Source organism: Penicillium waksmanii (assembly GCF_028829765.1).
Source record: "Penicillium waksmanii strain IBT 27052 chromosome Unknown utg000002l:1.0-3326099.0:1.0-3328782.0, whole genome shotgun sequence".
In the NCBI taxonomy this organism is placed as follows: Eukaryota; Fungi; Ascomycota; class Eurotiomycetes; order Eurotiales; family Aspergillaceae; genus Penicillium; species Penicillium waksmanii.
In genome coordinates, this window is record NW_026643249.1 from 2,530,190 (window position 1) to 2,546,483 (window position 16,294).

The 16,294-nt window shown below is 47.0% G+C and overlaps 6 protein-coding genes across 6 annotated transcripts; 3 read left to right on the plus strand and 3 right to left on the minus strand.

Annotated features, from left to right (window-relative positions):
• Positions 1-768: 768 nt before the first annotated feature.
• N7481_002635 (GTP cyclohydrolase I) lies at positions 769-2,014 on the minus strand (the record flags this gene model as incomplete). The annotated part of the gene is made up of 4 exons (XM_057261854.1): positions 769-1,071; positions 1,141-1,445; positions 1,506-1,645; positions 1,707-2,014. The coding sequence occupies 4 exons, from the start codon at positions 2,012-2,014 to the stop codon at positions 769-771; spliced, it is 1,056 nt and encodes a 351-aa protein (XP_057126786.1).
• Positions 2,015-4,339: 2,325 nt separating this feature from the next.
• Positions 4,340-6,934, plus strand: N7481_002636 (uncharacterized protein; the record flags this gene model as incomplete). Its single annotated transcript, XM_057261855.1, has 5 exons — positions 4,340-4,482; positions 4,816-5,188; positions 5,376-5,930; positions 6,016-6,357; positions 6,431-6,934. The coding sequence occupies 5 exons, from the start codon at positions 4,340-4,342 to the stop codon at positions 6,932-6,934; spliced, it is 1,917 nt and encodes a 638-aa protein (XP_057126787.1).
• A 414-nt stretch (positions 6,935-7,348) lies between these two features.
• N7481_002637 (uncharacterized protein) lies at positions 7,349-7,720 on the plus strand (the record flags this gene model as incomplete). Its single annotated transcript, XM_057261856.1, has 1 exon — positions 7,349-7,720. One exon carries the CDS (start codon positions 7,349-7,351, stop codon positions 7,718-7,720), a length of 372 nt encoding a protein of 123 aa, XP_057126788.1.
• Positions 7,721-10,045: 2,325 nt separating this feature from the next.
• On the minus strand, positions 10,046-10,369 carry N7481_002638 (uncharacterized protein; the record flags this gene model as incomplete). Its single annotated transcript, XM_057261857.1, has 1 exon — positions 10,046-10,369. The coding sequence occupies one exon, from the start codon at positions 10,367-10,369 to the stop codon at positions 10,046-10,048; it is 324 nt and encodes a 107-aa protein (XP_057126789.1).
• A 2,079-nt stretch (positions 10,370-12,448) lies between these two features.
• On the minus strand, positions 12,449-12,862 carry N7481_002639 (Killer toxin Kp4; the record flags this gene model as incomplete). Its single annotated transcript, XM_057261858.1, has 1 exon — positions 12,449-12,862. The coding sequence occupies one exon, from the start codon at positions 12,860-12,862 to the stop codon at positions 12,449-12,451; it is 414 nt and encodes a 137-aa protein (XP_057126790.1).
• Positions 12,863-14,330: 1,468 nt separating this feature from the next.
• Positions 14,331-14,951, plus strand: N7481_002640 (uncharacterized protein; the record flags this gene model as incomplete). Its single annotated transcript, XM_057261859.1, has 1 exon — positions 14,331-14,951. One exon carries the CDS (start codon positions 14,331-14,333, stop codon positions 14,949-14,951), a length of 621 nt encoding a protein of 206 aa, XP_057126791.1.
• Positions 14,952-16,294: the final 1,343 nt, after the last annotated feature.

Consider the following 16,294-nt stretch of genomic DNA (forward strand, 5'->3'; position numbering starts at 1 on the left):
GATAGGCAAGACTCGGAGTGAATGGTCGATCCCTGAGTCACCTTGATCCGGTTCAAAGTAGGGTTAGGGTAAGAACCACTCCGTTGGGATCAATGATAGTCGGAGTACTTCTTATCTCCAAAGCCTAGTCGATCCTGAATGAGTTAATTTTATTGCATAAAGATAATTGGACACATTTTGTTTTAGAAAGATTTGATCTTTACATGTGTTCGGTATATTGGGTTGAGACATATACAAAATAGGCAGAATTAGCCTATCGTCAGAGTGTTGAGAGTACAAAGAATGAGAAACATCATGTGTTGAAATAGCCTCGCCGGCGCGCCAAGAGGTTTTGAGTCTCCAAAAATCAAACTCCAACAAATTCCACAGGTTGAAAAAGGTCCCGCGTAGGGGTGTTAGTCTAAAGGTCATGAAATGAAAGAGGGTTCAAACTCCAGAACAAGGGAGGAACGCGGAGGACTTTTGTCCAGGCCCTCCAGTTAGAGCGATCGGAAAAGGTGCAAAGGGTCAGTTCAAGTTGACACCAGGGCCAGAGAATGGGTCTTGAACAGAAACCGCCAAGGTATATGCAAGAGAATCTGAAAGGTTGAAAGCGCATGAAGATCCATAAATGCTAAATCACGGATATCTTCAAGAAAGAACCAAGATTAGAAAAAGAAGAAGGAAAAAAACCTGTTGAAAGGTCACCGCCAAAACTCCGAATGTGTAACTTTAAATCGAGCTTTGGGCTCGATACTGAATGGTAAGACAAAACGTGAAGAAAATAGCCTATCTCCTGTTGAGGAGAGTCAGGAATTCTTCTCTGGTCTTGGCGCTCGAGCGCATGCATCCCAGCATGCAGCTAGTGGTCGTAGTGCTGCTGGTCTTCTGCACACCGCGCATAACCATGCACAGGTGGGAGGATTCCATGACGACACCGACACCGCGGGGCTTCAGAACCTCCGAGATGGCAAGAGCAACCTGCTTAGTCAAGCGCTCTTGAACTTGCAGTCGACGAGAGAACATCTCAGCCAAGCGAGCGAGCTTGGAAAGGCCGAGGACACGGCGATCCGGGATGTATCCGATATGCATCTGTTCTAGCGATCAGCACCATGAAGGGAAGGGAAGGTAGGAGAAGGAGAGCAGAGCAGCACAACTTACCCTTCCAGTAAAGGGAACCATGTGGTGTTCACATAGAGAGAAAACTTCAATATCCTTCACAATGACCAACTCGTCATGGTCCTCGTGGAAAACGGCACCGTTGACCAGATCCCGGACATTCTCCTCATAGCCCTTGGTGAAGTAGAGCATAGCCTTGGCATAACGCTCCGGGGTTTCACGAAGACCCTCACGCTCTGGGTCCTCACCAACACACTCCAGAATTGTTCGCACGGCACCGGCAAGTTTCTTAACTCGTGCTTCGTTCTCCTCCGGGGTCGACTCCAATCGCTGCCGTGTTCCGGGGCCTGGTTCGGTAAATGATTAGTTGGATGTTCATCTTCGACCAATTGGTTGAGATCACTCACAAGGCCAGCTCAGTCCGTCAAAGTCAATTGGAGGGGCCAGTGTATAAGGGCTGGCTGGGCGGCTCGCTGTCGCAGGAGGAGTCAATGGACCACCTTCATCCCGCGGGTCACGGGGAGGGTCATTTAGACTGGGTCGGCCACTGGATATTTTGTGAGCAGGAGGTACAGAAGAAACAATATCAATGGAACCGCTATCCATACCGAATCGACAAGGCGCCGTGCTGAGCAGGAGTAGGAGTATTTTGGCTGGCACTGGCGGGAGAATCATCCGCGGGGGCGGGGCCCGGCTGGGTTGACTCAGGGTCCTCCTCCTCTTCTTCAGCCTCAAAACCAACTGGGACGCGGGGAGCAAAGGAAGATCGAATGGAGGTATTCAGACTCTCTCGCTCACGAGCATCGCGAGCACGAGTTCCACCACCTGGGGCCGAGGACGATTGTAATGGGGAGCTGCCGTTGATCATGTGGGACGGGATTGCCGAAGGCTTCGATGGGGGGGAACCGGAACCCATGATGGTTGGGCAGAGGATTCAGACACACAGATGATAGGAATTGGTCAAGCAGGATGATTGAGGAATAAGACTCCTTGTAGATTCAATTCTGTCACCATCTGATGACTTCTACTTTTTTTTTGGCGCAATTGCAATCCGATCACGGGACGCTAAGCCTCTTTCACCCGGTCACCCCTCATTTTTATTGCCACCGCCTGCCCGAAACGGATGTCGCCCGCGGAGGGCCGGTGCCACCGCCGGCGATCGACAACGTTCAACGTTCTTCCTGCAGGGTGATTCGGGATTTTCAGGAGAGATGAGAAAGAGTTTGTCCGAAGTCGAATTGACGGTTCTGCAATTCTGGAGAGTTTTAAGCACGATAACACGAACCCCAAGGAAAAAACTGCCGTTTTAGTTGAACATTCCCACCGGCCCCGGGCCTGACTCCCCCCCACATATATATAGCTCCAAATACTATTAGTAACTGCTACTACTTAGTAGCTGCAACTTGAACTCTCCAACCTTCAAGTTGAAACCGAGCTTGATGAGTTATGAGGATGATGAGAGAGCCCAAATGGCTAGAGTGACTGTTATCCGAGCGCTTCTACCGCATTGCGTTCACAGAGAGCTTCAAGTTTTTGCCAAGGGCCTTTGCTATATCGATAGAAACTTGAAGGTCTCCACCCGAGCAATATTTTCGTTGCCCAAGATTGGTATGTCAAAAGGGTCATAAATCTTGAATGGGCTTGTTCACTACCGACCGAAACCTTACGTCCTCCATATTGGTTGACAAGTCGCACTTCGGATGACCCCCGAGTCACAAGCGACCACATCTAATCCTTCGAGAATGCCCATGAGTACTTTGGGAGCATTTTTGTGGCAAAAGAGAAGTAGTTTCCGCCGATGAACCACACCCATTCTTATAGGACAGATGCTATGAAGAGAGGTTGGCAAACTGTCAGCTTCAGGTATTTCCATGCCCTGGATAAAATGATAGCTGCCAACTCCGAGATACGCAACTATTTTGAGAACATGATTTATGGTGAATGAAAGACCAAAACCCGAAAGAGCAAAAAAAAAAGAAAAACATACAAAAGCAAGGATTCGCATATGGTTGCCCACTATACTACTAACCTGCCGGCATGTGGCTTATGACAGCTGCGGCTAATATTTCGGTGGCTGGTACTCGGGTGAGAATACCGCCCTATGGAGTGTGCAGTAGACAGGGTGAGAGACAGGGTGAGACTCACCAGAGTCGTACAACCGCCTCACGGACCCTCTCAGCTGAACAACGGTGTAGAACCATTGGTTCGCATCGTTACACTTGAAATGCTCGTTCTCGGCAACTTGAACCCATGCTGTGACGAAAGCTGTATTAGATCCCTAACAATGCAGGTACCTACGTCGAGCCCAAACAGCTTTACTATGCAACTATAAAGAAGATATGGTCAATGAAAAGGATGCTCCGAATCACTGATTTGCATGGGATGTACAAACTCCGACCCTTGAGCGTACCAACTGAAAAGGGGATAACATAGAAGAAAAGAAATACAACGTATTTAACTCCCGCGTTCTGAATGGGAATGGGCGTCTCCTTGTCAGCTCATCCTCTGCTGGGGCGATAGCCAGAAACTCCCCATCTGAGCAATCTAGACCCGCTCTCTTGCATTTCCTAAGCCGTCAGACATCGGGGCTCGTATTTGTGCATGACTTTTGAGTTTGGCGCTGACATGGCTATTTAGCCGACCGGAAATCTTAAATAGACCTAAAAGTATATCATTCTGCCTTAGATATAGTCTTCTCACTAGTCAGTGCATCCATTTCCTGTGTTTCAAGTTCCGATGGGGGACATTAATGAGAGCTCTTTCAAGCCCTCCGTATACTAGTTCCAATCCAGCGAATAAGCTCAGTGGGCCTGGGGGTGGATGTAAGAAATTATAGGTATAATAACTGGCATGGAACTGCCAAACCGTTACTCTTTACACCACTTTCTGTAGAACATGATGTAGGTGTGGATTTAGGTGCCTAGACTCGTATTGGGCTTCTGTCGTGTGATTGATCCCAAGCGTTCTCTGCAGACCCAATAGTGAAAAATTTGGGTGATAGGCAAGCTGAAACCCTGCATTGAATAATATGTAGCAACCATTGCCAGCCTATGAGGATACAGATACGGACGCACCGTCTCCCGATACCACAAGCGATCTGCTTTGTTAAAATCTTGGGATTCATGTGCCAGAGGAAGCACATATAAAAAGACTCATACTCCCATTTCACTTGGCTTTGTCCCTGAGATCATTCTGCTCAGTTACAGCTTTTTCTGAGGACACAAGTGTCCCAATTTCAGCGATGGATGGCATGGACGAAGTTACATGGCACGACGATCCGGAAGAGCACGACAATGACGATGATGAGGCTGAGAACCTTCATTATATTGTAGAAGATGTTAACGAGAGGGAGGTTGATCCTGAAGAGATCAAGACCGAGGTTTCGTAATACTCACCTTTTAGTTTTGTGTGTGTTGTGTTGATCCTCTGACACTCTGAGTAGAGTAATGCGACAGCGGCTCGAACGAGATATCAGTGCCTCTGAGGCGTTTGAGGTCGAAGTGGTGGTTGACCGCCAACAACAAGACAATTCAAACGAGGTCATACGTGGAGATATACAGCAACTCACTGATGCCATCAATTATTTGCACGAAGTGATCCAGGCGCAGCCAGAGGGTCCGCTGGGTATCTCAGCTCGTAATTGGCAAAGGGCCAAGTATCTGGCTGCGGGGGATTGGCAATCTATGCATTTACGTCGGACACTTTCCAAATCATCAGCTTCCTACAAGCTGCTGCAACAGGCTCGGTGTTTCTGCAAACCATCGAAGCCCTCTACGACACAGACGATCCGGCCACGAAGAATCGACAGGCGGTAATTAAATGGGTGAACCAAGACGAAGATTCGTTTTGGAAGTCGTGGGTGTCCTCTGATTTTATACATTATGTGCTGCTGCTGACAAATTTTGACCGCTTTAGACAGGCCGCTTACTACGTACCGAAGACCAAGTATTCGTTAACTGCGCAGATCAACAATGCCCAAATGATGATGTACGTCGCTGGGGGCAGCTCCAAGTTGAACCCTGTCATTCGATGGGACGCGACCGAGAAGCTGGCCGTTGTGCGGGGTTTGTCGAAGACGTATATAAACAAGGTTAGTACACTCTTTACTAATTTGTTCGTTATGGAGAGCCTATCGGCTGAGGCTCGGGTGACCCTAGGGATCGCGAGCAATGTATCTTTCAGTGACCTCATACAAGATTGAGGGTAAAAAACTTCCTCGAGTCGTTGCTCTAGGTTGTGTTTCACTCGCACTCGCGCTGGTTATTGAACACCTGCAGGCTAAAACTGGAACTACACTTCTCCTGCGTTCTGATGTTGCCGGGACCACTCGAGAGGCTACCGATCGCCCAGCCAAGCACTTCGAGCCCATTTTCGTCTTCCAGAAGATTCATGATCCTGATTTGGACTTACGGGATTACGCACGACTAATCACCAAGGCTTGGAACGCTACGATGCACATCTCACAGAAGAATGATCCTACGCGTGATCTGTTCCTCCACAATCCACCAAAGCAGGTTATCAACGACGAGCTTAAAATGGAAAAATCCAGTAAGGTATTGTCGAAAATCCCTGACACTACCGTAAGAAGCAAAATACAACAAATAATTGATCGATTCTTGGCAATGTGCTCAACAACGTATCCTCTACTTCCTGGAGAAACCATCACTGAACATCACCTCGCAATGCTTACTGCACCATACCGCTACGCCGTCGCAGGAGCTATTGCGTACGCGCGCACGACAAATTATGCGGACACAAAATTTATCGCCCATCAAGTGCGGTTTGACGTATCTACTGGCCATCCCGCACTTGTGTATCGGCAGACCAGGCAGGTGAGCGTTGCTCCTCTGATGTACTTGGGTAATACGTTCGAATTCTGATAGAAATTTCTAGGCCTCTCAACCATTAATCACCAAGACGGTGCGATTTAACAAGCTTTACATGAACGAAGCCGATTTCTTCAAGACATACATAGGCCCTGTTGCGCAGACGCTAGCATTCGGCCTGCCTCCGCCCTGGGGTGTCGTCAGTGCTGCAGGATTTCAGATCCTCGATGAGATCTTTGGTGCTTTCGGAAGCGGTCCTAATCTTGCCTTGGTTATTAAAAATCTTCTCGAGCAAACCGTCCAAGCCATGAAGAATCTCTTATTAGATGACGCCGTTCGCCTGGCCACGAATTCCATCAACGCATTCATTGAGTGGGTATCCATTGCTACAACTGGGCTTGACAACCTGACCTCAGACAACGAAATCTGGGTTGTAAGTTGATGGAAATTAAAAGCTCAAGCCGGGCCACAGCGCAGACGCTGACTTACTACCATTTCCGCCATAGAACCAAACACTCGACACTCTCGGTGACGTGAATAATCCTAGTTTCACCGGTAACATACTAAATGATCTCATCACCCTCACGAGCCCCGAGCTATGCACTATTCAGAGAGATGAGGTCATTAGCCTAGCTTTCATGGCGGCAAGCTCACTTTTCTTCTCTTACCGTCTTCGTTGTCAGCTTTATTCATTGTTGGCATCATTCGCGCAAAGCAAAAATAAGACCGATGAATATGACCTCAACGCCGGCGAGTTTTACATACTCACGACCGAATTTGAGGTAACTCTTCAAACCTGGGTCGGCACACTGAAGAAAAAACTCGACGACCTAGTCAAAGCTCGCAAAGATTGTGTGACAGCCGTGCATTATTACGACAACAGGAGCACCCAATGCCACAGTCAAGGTGGGCCCGCTGGCGGAACTAGCTGCGACACATCAGGTAACGACGGCTATGACTGCGAAGATACTTTCATTGGCACAATCGCAGCTATGATGTTAGCCACATAAATTTCCTGCGTGGACGTCAATACATAGGCTGACTTGGAATCTACTTCTATAGACCAAACAACCGTTGGACGAGCGGATGTTGTCACCAAAATGACCATTGTGGTAAGTCACGAATTGATAATTTCATTCTCGACAAATATAGAAATTCTTACTAAAAACTTGACGCACAGAAACGTTCGTGGACCAGGTAAATGCAGCTCGCAACAATTACCTGGCGGATCTCGACAAGGCTCTGCAAGTCAAATACGCAGATCACATAAAGACTATTGACGAGTGGAACGCGAGCTTAAGCAAAGTGAAAGCGATGATGCCTCCAAAGCAGCCAGCCGCCCCTACCATCTCTGTATGCTTTATATTTGCCCCCTGCTCCTTCTCTCTTCTCCCTCTCGCTCGTTGCGAAGTTGTGTCGAGCTAATGTATCACTACGTCCAGACATGGCTCAAACAGACCCCAGATCCCGACCTTCGGGGAAAGCAGGTACAATATCTCGTTGAGTTCGTCAACAACAACGGCCCATCGACCATCAGCCCTGGGAGTGGTTTCGTGGACATTCTGGCGGGGAAGGCTCCGCAAGTCTTCATCCCGACAGATCCTGATGGAGCGTCGACAAAGCGCAACATTTATCGTCAGCTGATTGACTCTTCTGGTACAACACTAAACAGGGAGAAGGTTGACAATGTGAACAATAATACTACGCAAGTATGGGTAGACGGCCAAAAATTGCTCAAGCGTGGGTTCCTCGGGCATCCGCAGCCTCGAGCACCGTACCGTCCGTTCCGACTCTAAATAGCTTTGCTCTCTCGTCTGATGATCACTTTTGTTCGTTTCTTTTTTCGCGTAGCCCCTAACAGAAACCCAAGTGTTTTTCATGATTACGCGCCAGGGCCCCCTTCGGCCATGCGACCTCCTGATACTTCAACTCCGTGACCTCCCCCCCTTTGCTTTTCCGTTTAAGCTTCTCTGTTCGCACTCTGTACTTAGGTTCTGACTTTCAAGAAAATCCAATTTCCTCTCATTAGCTTTCCCTTTATTCGATATATCGGTATTGACATGCTCTGCCTTATCCTCAAGTCTCACGTAGTTGGAGTTGATGAATCCTTCTTGCTGGCACAAAGACTACAGTGGACTTCATGACCCACACCGTGCGAAAGATTTCTACCTCATTATTGATGCTTTTGTAAGTTGTGTATTCTTTTGGCTCGGCCAATCGTCAGTCTCTACTAGACCATAGAGAGGCTAGAAACAGCAGTTGTCACCTATTCCTTATACGTAAAACTTGAAAATTAATTGGCGAAAACAATTCAAGAGTCGTTCACTGATCCTAGATCAGAAGAATACATATTATTTAGGGGTCTGATAGGTGCCTGGAAGAGAGTTGGCGATTTGAAGACATTCATTTTGCTAAGTGCATCCTGATCAGCTCGTATTCCAGCATGCACGATCTGCGGTATATAAAGCCGATAGGCAGATCGGAAAGGCACTAGAGTTGTTTGAGCATGTGGATAGGGCGCAAGAAAGAGCTTGGTTTACGAACGCCCCTCTCAGCTGGTATCACAGCATGCACTGGTTGTGGCATATGGAGCCGAGCTGGAGAACGCCACGCTCTCCTGAATTTCAGCCTATTATTATGCAGGTGTGGGATCAATAAAAATGTTATACTTTATTAGGCCGAGCGCCACTTCTTCGGTCGCGCCAAGGTCCTCAATATTCAAATGGGTCTTTTGCTTCTTTGCTTGTTGATCGGCATTTATTCCTCTTCGGTGACTCCGTATTGCTCCTGTGCACAGGTGAAGTTTGCTAGATATCAGCTAGCACATTGCTCGAAATGACTTACGAACAAATCCCCAATTTCAGTGGTTCAGTTGAGAAAATGCCAAGCCTAGGATTGGATTGATGGCTTGCATTTCCGCTTTCAATCATCTACCCATTGTCGTGCGAAGTCCGTAGATTCCCGGGCCAGCTGTTTCAATATCGAGAACGCAGACGGCTCTAACACAGGCTTCTGTCAATTTAAATTCACTGCCTTTTAAGTTGGGGGAGACACAGGAAATTATTCCCGACTACTCCTTTTATGGGTATATTTAATATAATAGCAACAATTAGTATGAATTCTTTCCAAGAAGCGGTGTTTCCCTTTTACCTCAAAGCCGCTCACCCAGTCGCCATCTATGTCTGTCGTCGAAAGGCTAGAAGTAAATTTTATAAGGCTGACTGGCTTGAGTGTGTTAGCCAAAGTCTGGAACCGGGCTCATGCTCTCATAGGCGGGTGTTGTAAGGTGCATCGCCTAAAATATACGAAAAGACACAAGATCGAGCTGTATACGAGTGAATAGTATAATCGAAATTGATAATAATACTCTTCAGCTTAGTGCTTACACTTCACAATTGAATACCGCTGCACCTATCTAGAGATTTCAGCTCCCGGCACCAAATGTGCTTTCACCGTGTGAAACCTAACATGTCTCAAGGTTTGGGACGAAACCTGCAGAATTCAAGTTACTTTCCCCGCATCCTACCACTGAAAATAGCTATAAATACCTGACATAGGTCAGTCGATTCTTGCACCAGGCTCAAGCATCAGACGGCAAGTCAACAGACCATCCCATCATTCTACACTTCTAGGATAGTTTGTTTAAATATCTGAAATTCCCGCAAGATACAATCACAATGGGCTTCCTTGGCCTCATCCCAGCATCCAAGCTCGCCGCTTTCTACGACCCCAAGACCCAACAACTGAAATTGTCAGCTGAAGGCCCCGTGGATGAATATACAGGCAATTTCCGGTTTAGACAAGTCCCCTGGATGGGAGGTTTCAAATTCCATCTCGAAGCTTGGACTGGCCCACTAAGTGGCCACGTTCAGCCTTACACTTTTGATCAGAGTTTCAAGGTCTCTATGGTTCCATTCCCTAAGGATGTCATCATTGTTGATGCAAATAATCCCAATGGAGTTGCAGTTGAAATCCACTTTGGAGGCCTTAAAGATGCTACAAGCAAGCCTCTTCCTGCCGCACCGTCAAGCAGTGATGGGCAGGCCTTCCAAGAACTCCCGGCTCCGTCACAAAACACCCTGAATGTCTTGTACAAGGAGCCGTTCGAAGTTCACCACGCATCAGAGGTCCCCAAAATGGGTCTGATAAATATCGACTTCGACAAGCGTTTCCTCGAACTCGAAGCTGCTGGAATTGACAATGGGCAAATCGTCTGGAAATTCAACTCCCTCGAAACCGGCGACACTCAAATCATCATCAGTGTCAACGGCGGAGTTGCTCAATACACTTATCGGATCGTCAAAGACGTCCGCATCTTTGTGCTCCCTGAGATCTTGGAGCCCGGCCCAGTGATCACACAGGGCAAGTGCGAAGCTGAGGTTGAACCAGTTATCCTCAGTTTTCTCGGTCGCGTCAATATTGCCCGGCGCAATGTACTGCAACATTATCCGGACGCTGTTCTGTACAATGCTGAAGCTAACACGACAGAGCGCCAGGGGGTAACTTCCCCTAGCGCGCTAGGACATATGCGTGTTATGTTCCGTGTGGAGAAGGGTACAGTTACTGTCAGGTCTACTGGATTTGGCACCTTTGGCGCAGCGCAGTTCAAACAAGGCATTATTGTGGGTAATGCAAACGTTGACTGGCCTGTGAATATGGACGCAGATGAGGCAGATAAGATCCTGAAAAAGGAGGGGTTCAAAGGCCCTTATACGGCTTTGACACTGTTGAAGCCTTTGTACCCAGGTTTTACCGACGATAAGTATGTCTTCAGAATGGTGGATGGTATTGACAAGTGGGTGAATACTAAGACGAAGAAACTGGTGACTGAGTGAGGTAGTTATAGCAAGGTGTCAAGTCCCCAGACAACTGGTAATACTACGATTACTACGCTTCTAATTTATTCTTCATCTTTTCACGATCCTAAACCGTATAAATCCTCTCGATAAGAGGGACTACTGGCGTCATAGGCAGGAAAAATAGGCGGCATCTGATGCCAGTGACACGAACTGCTTATCAAACTTGGAAGTGACACCACAATTCAATAAAAAGTCAGGCCGTCTTGGTTCGATGAAAAAAGAAGTCACATCCAAGAAAAAAAAAACATACAATAGCAGGGATTCGCATGTGGTCACCCACCATACTACTAACCTGCCGGCGTGTGGCTTAAGTACGGCTGAGCGGACGGGAAGCCCTGTTCTCCACACCCTATGGTCGTATGTGCTAGTTACCGCTTGGAATAGATCCATGTAGCACATGGAAGACGGTAAGCGCCGCTCTATGGTCGCGCGGCTGGGGTGATTAGGGTGAGTGTGAAATAGACAGGGTGAGAATCTGGGCGAGAGTGGGTGATTCTTGCCTTCGAGGCCTGCCACACAGACCGTCCTACCTAAACAGTCAGAAAGCCAGTGTGTCCGAGGGGTACAGTCATTAGCGAAATCAGCTTCCGCCCTAGACATTGTTTTTTCTTTTCTGCGGCCGCAATTCCAAGACATTAGTGCGCGGTTGTTACTCTATAGTCAATTATAAAAAATTGTGACGCTGAATATGACAATGCCGGCAAACATTGTGCTTACAGTACAACAAAATTGCGTCTACCACCTATCACATGGTATGATGTTAGAAATGAGGTTGAGAACCATATTTGTTTTGTTTGTTTATCAAATTAGCTATAAAATCGCTATAAATTGCCAGAAGTCAGGGGTATGTATAGCAATTCAGAAAGCTTCATATTTATCTGAGGATCCTATAAGCTCACCTGAACTGATTTCTGTTCTATGCGACCGAATACTCACCACCAGAACAATCTTCTCATGGATTTGGTCATTCTGCTCCTTGCCCTTGATATGCATATGTGGGAAAGAATCGGTGATTGCTCGAAAGTGATCCTGCATATGATCGTAGGGACGACTGGTGACCAGGAATTTAAACAGATTTCCTCAGCTGATGAAGATGGCTGGCAATGAAACGACTAGCGAATTCGTAGAGATGTTTGCTCAGATTCGGTACTGCCTAATCGAGAAGTCGGGAATTCCTCAGGTGTCTTAGGCTACGGAGGCCTACAAAAAGGCCATTTCCCATTCTCGCGCTCCCTCTACGTATCTTTCTCCTGATGACTTGGTTCCTTCGCTAAATGCACTGAATAAAAACTTTCTTGGTTTTGCTTGGCTCGTAACACAGGGTGAGTTTTCTATAGATAGGATGAGCCCCGTGGGCTCGCGGTGGTTTCGTTTGCTAGTATGAACGAGATATGAGATAGATTATAGTGACTATCGAGACTTGGCAAGGTCTAGGCATATTGAACAAAACGAAGAAGATAATTCTTAGACTGCATAGCAGTGCTAACAGTAACTAGACCTTACTTGCGGTGCCGCATTCTCAATCCCTCTCCACACGACAATCATCCACGGCCGTCATTTTGCTCTTTTTTGAACTACCAATACAATTAACATGATGCTCAGGATCTCAACGCATTGGAGATAGTCAAAACTTACAAAGTGCTGCACGTGTACACGCGATTTCTCTTAACAGATGACCGTATGACAGCTGGTGTAGTCGACGACATTCACAGTAAGCTCACCCTCCGTAACGTCGTTGTTATAGAACGGGGCACTGCCGCAAAGACCGCAGTTGTGATCAACCAGCTGCTGAATGGCGGCCTTGACCGAGTGACCTGGAGCGCCATCTTTTGTGTTCTGCACAAATGCGCAGACGGAGTACTGCTCAGTGTTGTCCTCGTCGCACTGGACACAACAGATTTGTTGGCCGTTGTAGTATTGCGTGTTGTCCGGGACGCTCTCGCAAACTTTTTGTAGCTCTTTCAGATTGGTCTGGGCGTGGCAAAAAGGGCACTCTCCACTACCCTGGCAATTGATTCCCTTGCCGGCAGCGGTAGTAATAATGGCCGAAGCCATGAAAAGAAGGCTGGTGAAACGCATCTTCGCGGAAATGCGGGTAGCAGGAAATGTGAATGACTGTGAAGTGTAGAAGCTAAAACAGATGAGCACTGGGTTCTGTAAGCGGTTTTTATGTCGCTGGACGAACCTGGGTTGGAAGAAGTAACTGCTAGAAACCGGCCGAATGCATCGAAACGTATACCGTATTCAGTCTAGTTGCTGACGATGGCGTCTCATGAAGATTACCTTTATAGAATCCACCTATATGGTTGCCTAAGTTATCCATCTCACGGAATTGCGATTAGAACGCATAAACGCATCGAAACGTATCAATTAACTGTATACAGTGTAATTTTTGACAGCAATGCCTCATTACGTTACTCTATGAGCTCCACAATTATGTCGCCGAGGACTGATAAAAACGCACCCCCGGGGTTTTATTTACACACTTCTCTTGCTGCATCTGGTATGGCACAATATACGCGAAACTGAAGGTAGATATACCCCGCCCTACTAATATCCTATCCCATCACCGAGGATCCCACTCTGCGGGAGGGAATTGAGGTCAGGCCGGCACATACTCAATAATCCTGATTCTGCCGGGTTTACTTATTCCTGCCTCAATAGTATTGCTACCGTTGAACTCATATCACCTAATTACCTCGGCGTATTTAGATCTCCATTCCTGTATCCTTGATCCATCTTCCTTCCTAATACTTAGTTGCCTCGTTGAATGCTACCATGTTGATTGATCCTCTACGTGCCTGAGCTATGTAACATATAGTACTGTCAGTTGACTTTTCTTATCCTCTGTATAATCCTTCCGTGTTAGCTAGCTTTTGATCGGTCAATTGATTTCATCTTTATCTCGTAGCAAATTCCCGCATATTGCTATTTTGGCTCAGGCCCCTTGTACTAGAGCTATTACGGTATACAGCTCGATACTAGGCTTTTTCTCAATATATGACTCAGCTAGGACTCATAACTTCGCGTACAGAGTGAATCAATTACCATTGATTGGTTCTTAACCTTCTCGTAAACAATAGAAGTGGCTGAAATTCGCCGATCATTACCAATTGAACTTTAGGGTCTGCTAGCAGAGATATTTTATACAAGATTCCGGCACAAATAAAATAATTTAGGCAGCAACACGAAGGAGATTAGAGTCACGCCTTTATAGATAGTACATTTCCTCGCTCATAAAAGCTAGACTTATGAGATATAAATGGGGAAAAGGGCCCCGAGTAGATAAAATCATTATAGTTCAGCAAAGACAGGCTATTCACCTCTGTTCTTAACCGTATCTGAATAGCTCTATTTTAAGGAGTACGGGATAGACTTCTGTGGAGCGCTATTTAAACACGAGACAGATTCAAGGTATATATTGGCTTATCAAGTGCTTTCCAAGATATCCTGACACCCTCCCGGAGTATCGATAACAGCAATCGGGTCCGTCAGTGAATTCCTCCTCCAAAACGCCTTAAGCCGCTAAGCACTTTACATTGCCATAATGGTCGCCCTCGACATCTTCCTTGGCAATGTCATCGCACTCGCAGCCCTCACCATCGCGACGCCAACAACTACCGTCCCAACCACAACCGAGGCCCTCGAGCCACACCTCGACATAATCATGGTTGACAGCCCGCCGAGCGACCCGACGCGCTTCGTCCCTAGCGTACGCTCGTCGTTGATGAAGCGCCAGCACGAGGAATGCTGGGACAACGACATTCACAGTAAAAATTACAATTCCCGTCGCGCGCAGCAGGAAGCGTACGAGAACGACTGCCAGTTGCTGCTCACCACTATGGAGCGCTCGCACACGACAATCACCTTCGCGCCCGAGCAGAGCAAAGACTTCTTCACCAGTCACCAAATATGCAAGCTCACCGTCCGCAACCAGCAGAAGGCCAGCTGCAGCGTCAAGACGCAAAGCGTGAATCGCGCCACGATGGGCAAGTCCCTGGAAGAGACTCTTGACGCATGCCCGTCGCTAGGGCAAAATAGTGGCTGGGGGTATATCACGGGGAAACCGAATCTGGTCTATATTGTCGAGCCTCATCAGCTTGCACCGCCTTCGTATTCGCCTAGTTGCGAGGATGGTGGCTTCCCTGGAAGCAGTAGCAGCGGTTAACAAGATTCATTAGTGGCTAAGGGAGGCCTATTGTGGTGGATTAAAGCTGGAGCGCGGATATTGCTTATCACGGTGGAGGAGGGTATGTGAGGCTTTTTAACTTCAATTCTATCTTTTCCTATATTCCCTAGGCTTGGTGATATATTTGTAAAGTCGGTTTACTTTTATCTAATTTATTCAGATTGTTGTGGTTGTTTGAAGGTTTGGGTCCAGGCGGGGGTGTCATGGTCCGAAATTTTGAATGCGGACTAGCGTAGACCGAAATTCCCAAAAGGGAAATTGCTCCAAAGTGCAGTTCTTAGCCATAAGATAATTTAAAGGTATGTAAAGGATATGACTGTATATAATCAATAGCTATAAGAGGTCGGCAATCAAGGAATAATATTAAACAAAGGAACAGCAATAGGAGGAACCAGGATATAACTGAGGTTGTGACTAATAGGGCGAGGATAGGGAGAATGAACCTGCGGAGGTGGTAGTGGCTGCAGGGGGCGCTGTAGGCTGGCAGTAGCCGATTACAATCATTGTGGGAGTTTCGTTACTGTTTTGTGGGAGTTGTTACTTGTTTTTCTATGGCAATACGCCGTATCTCCTTTGTCTTTTGTCACCATGGCGTGGCGTTAGGATAGTTCTGGTTCCCGATGGAGGGAACACCTACATAGCTATTACGTTCGAATGTGTGGCTGAATTAGGTTATGGAACCTTGAATTGTATTGAATTGAATTGAGCCTCAGCTTGCTCTGTCATGATTTGACACTAACTGACAAAGTTTGCCGATTTTCTTTGATCTAGGTGGGGAAAATATAAGCGCTTGAAAGGATGATTAGGATCGTAATACACAAGGACCTAATTGAACGAGGGAACTGGGAGTAGTAGTATCCAAGGGAAAACGAACAGTACACCTTGGAAGAGAATGACTAGTTAGTAGGTTAGCAGGGCACTACGAGGGAGCTAGGAGATAAAGGCCTACCTTAACAGCTCCTAAGATGCTGTTTGAACTCCTTTCTTAGCATAGTGCTCTATATTTTGGGGATCACAGGGGACGTGACTGGCAACACTATCGTTAATCTTTACTAACCTACGTATAAATAAACTGAGGGTAGCAAATTCAATTTGTCCTAATATCTAGGATATGTCTAGGCCATTCCGTTATCCACTCCCCTAGGGTACATCGTGTGTAAGCACATGAAATCGAGCGGGCATTATAATAGCCGACACCAAAAAGACCATCGCCCCCGAACATAGAGGAGAGGCTAAATGAGGAAAAGAATCGTCGGCAATTAGCGAGGACATCATTCTTCTTAGGCGAAGGGGTTTCATGTGGACATGCGCTTTCGTCCTTG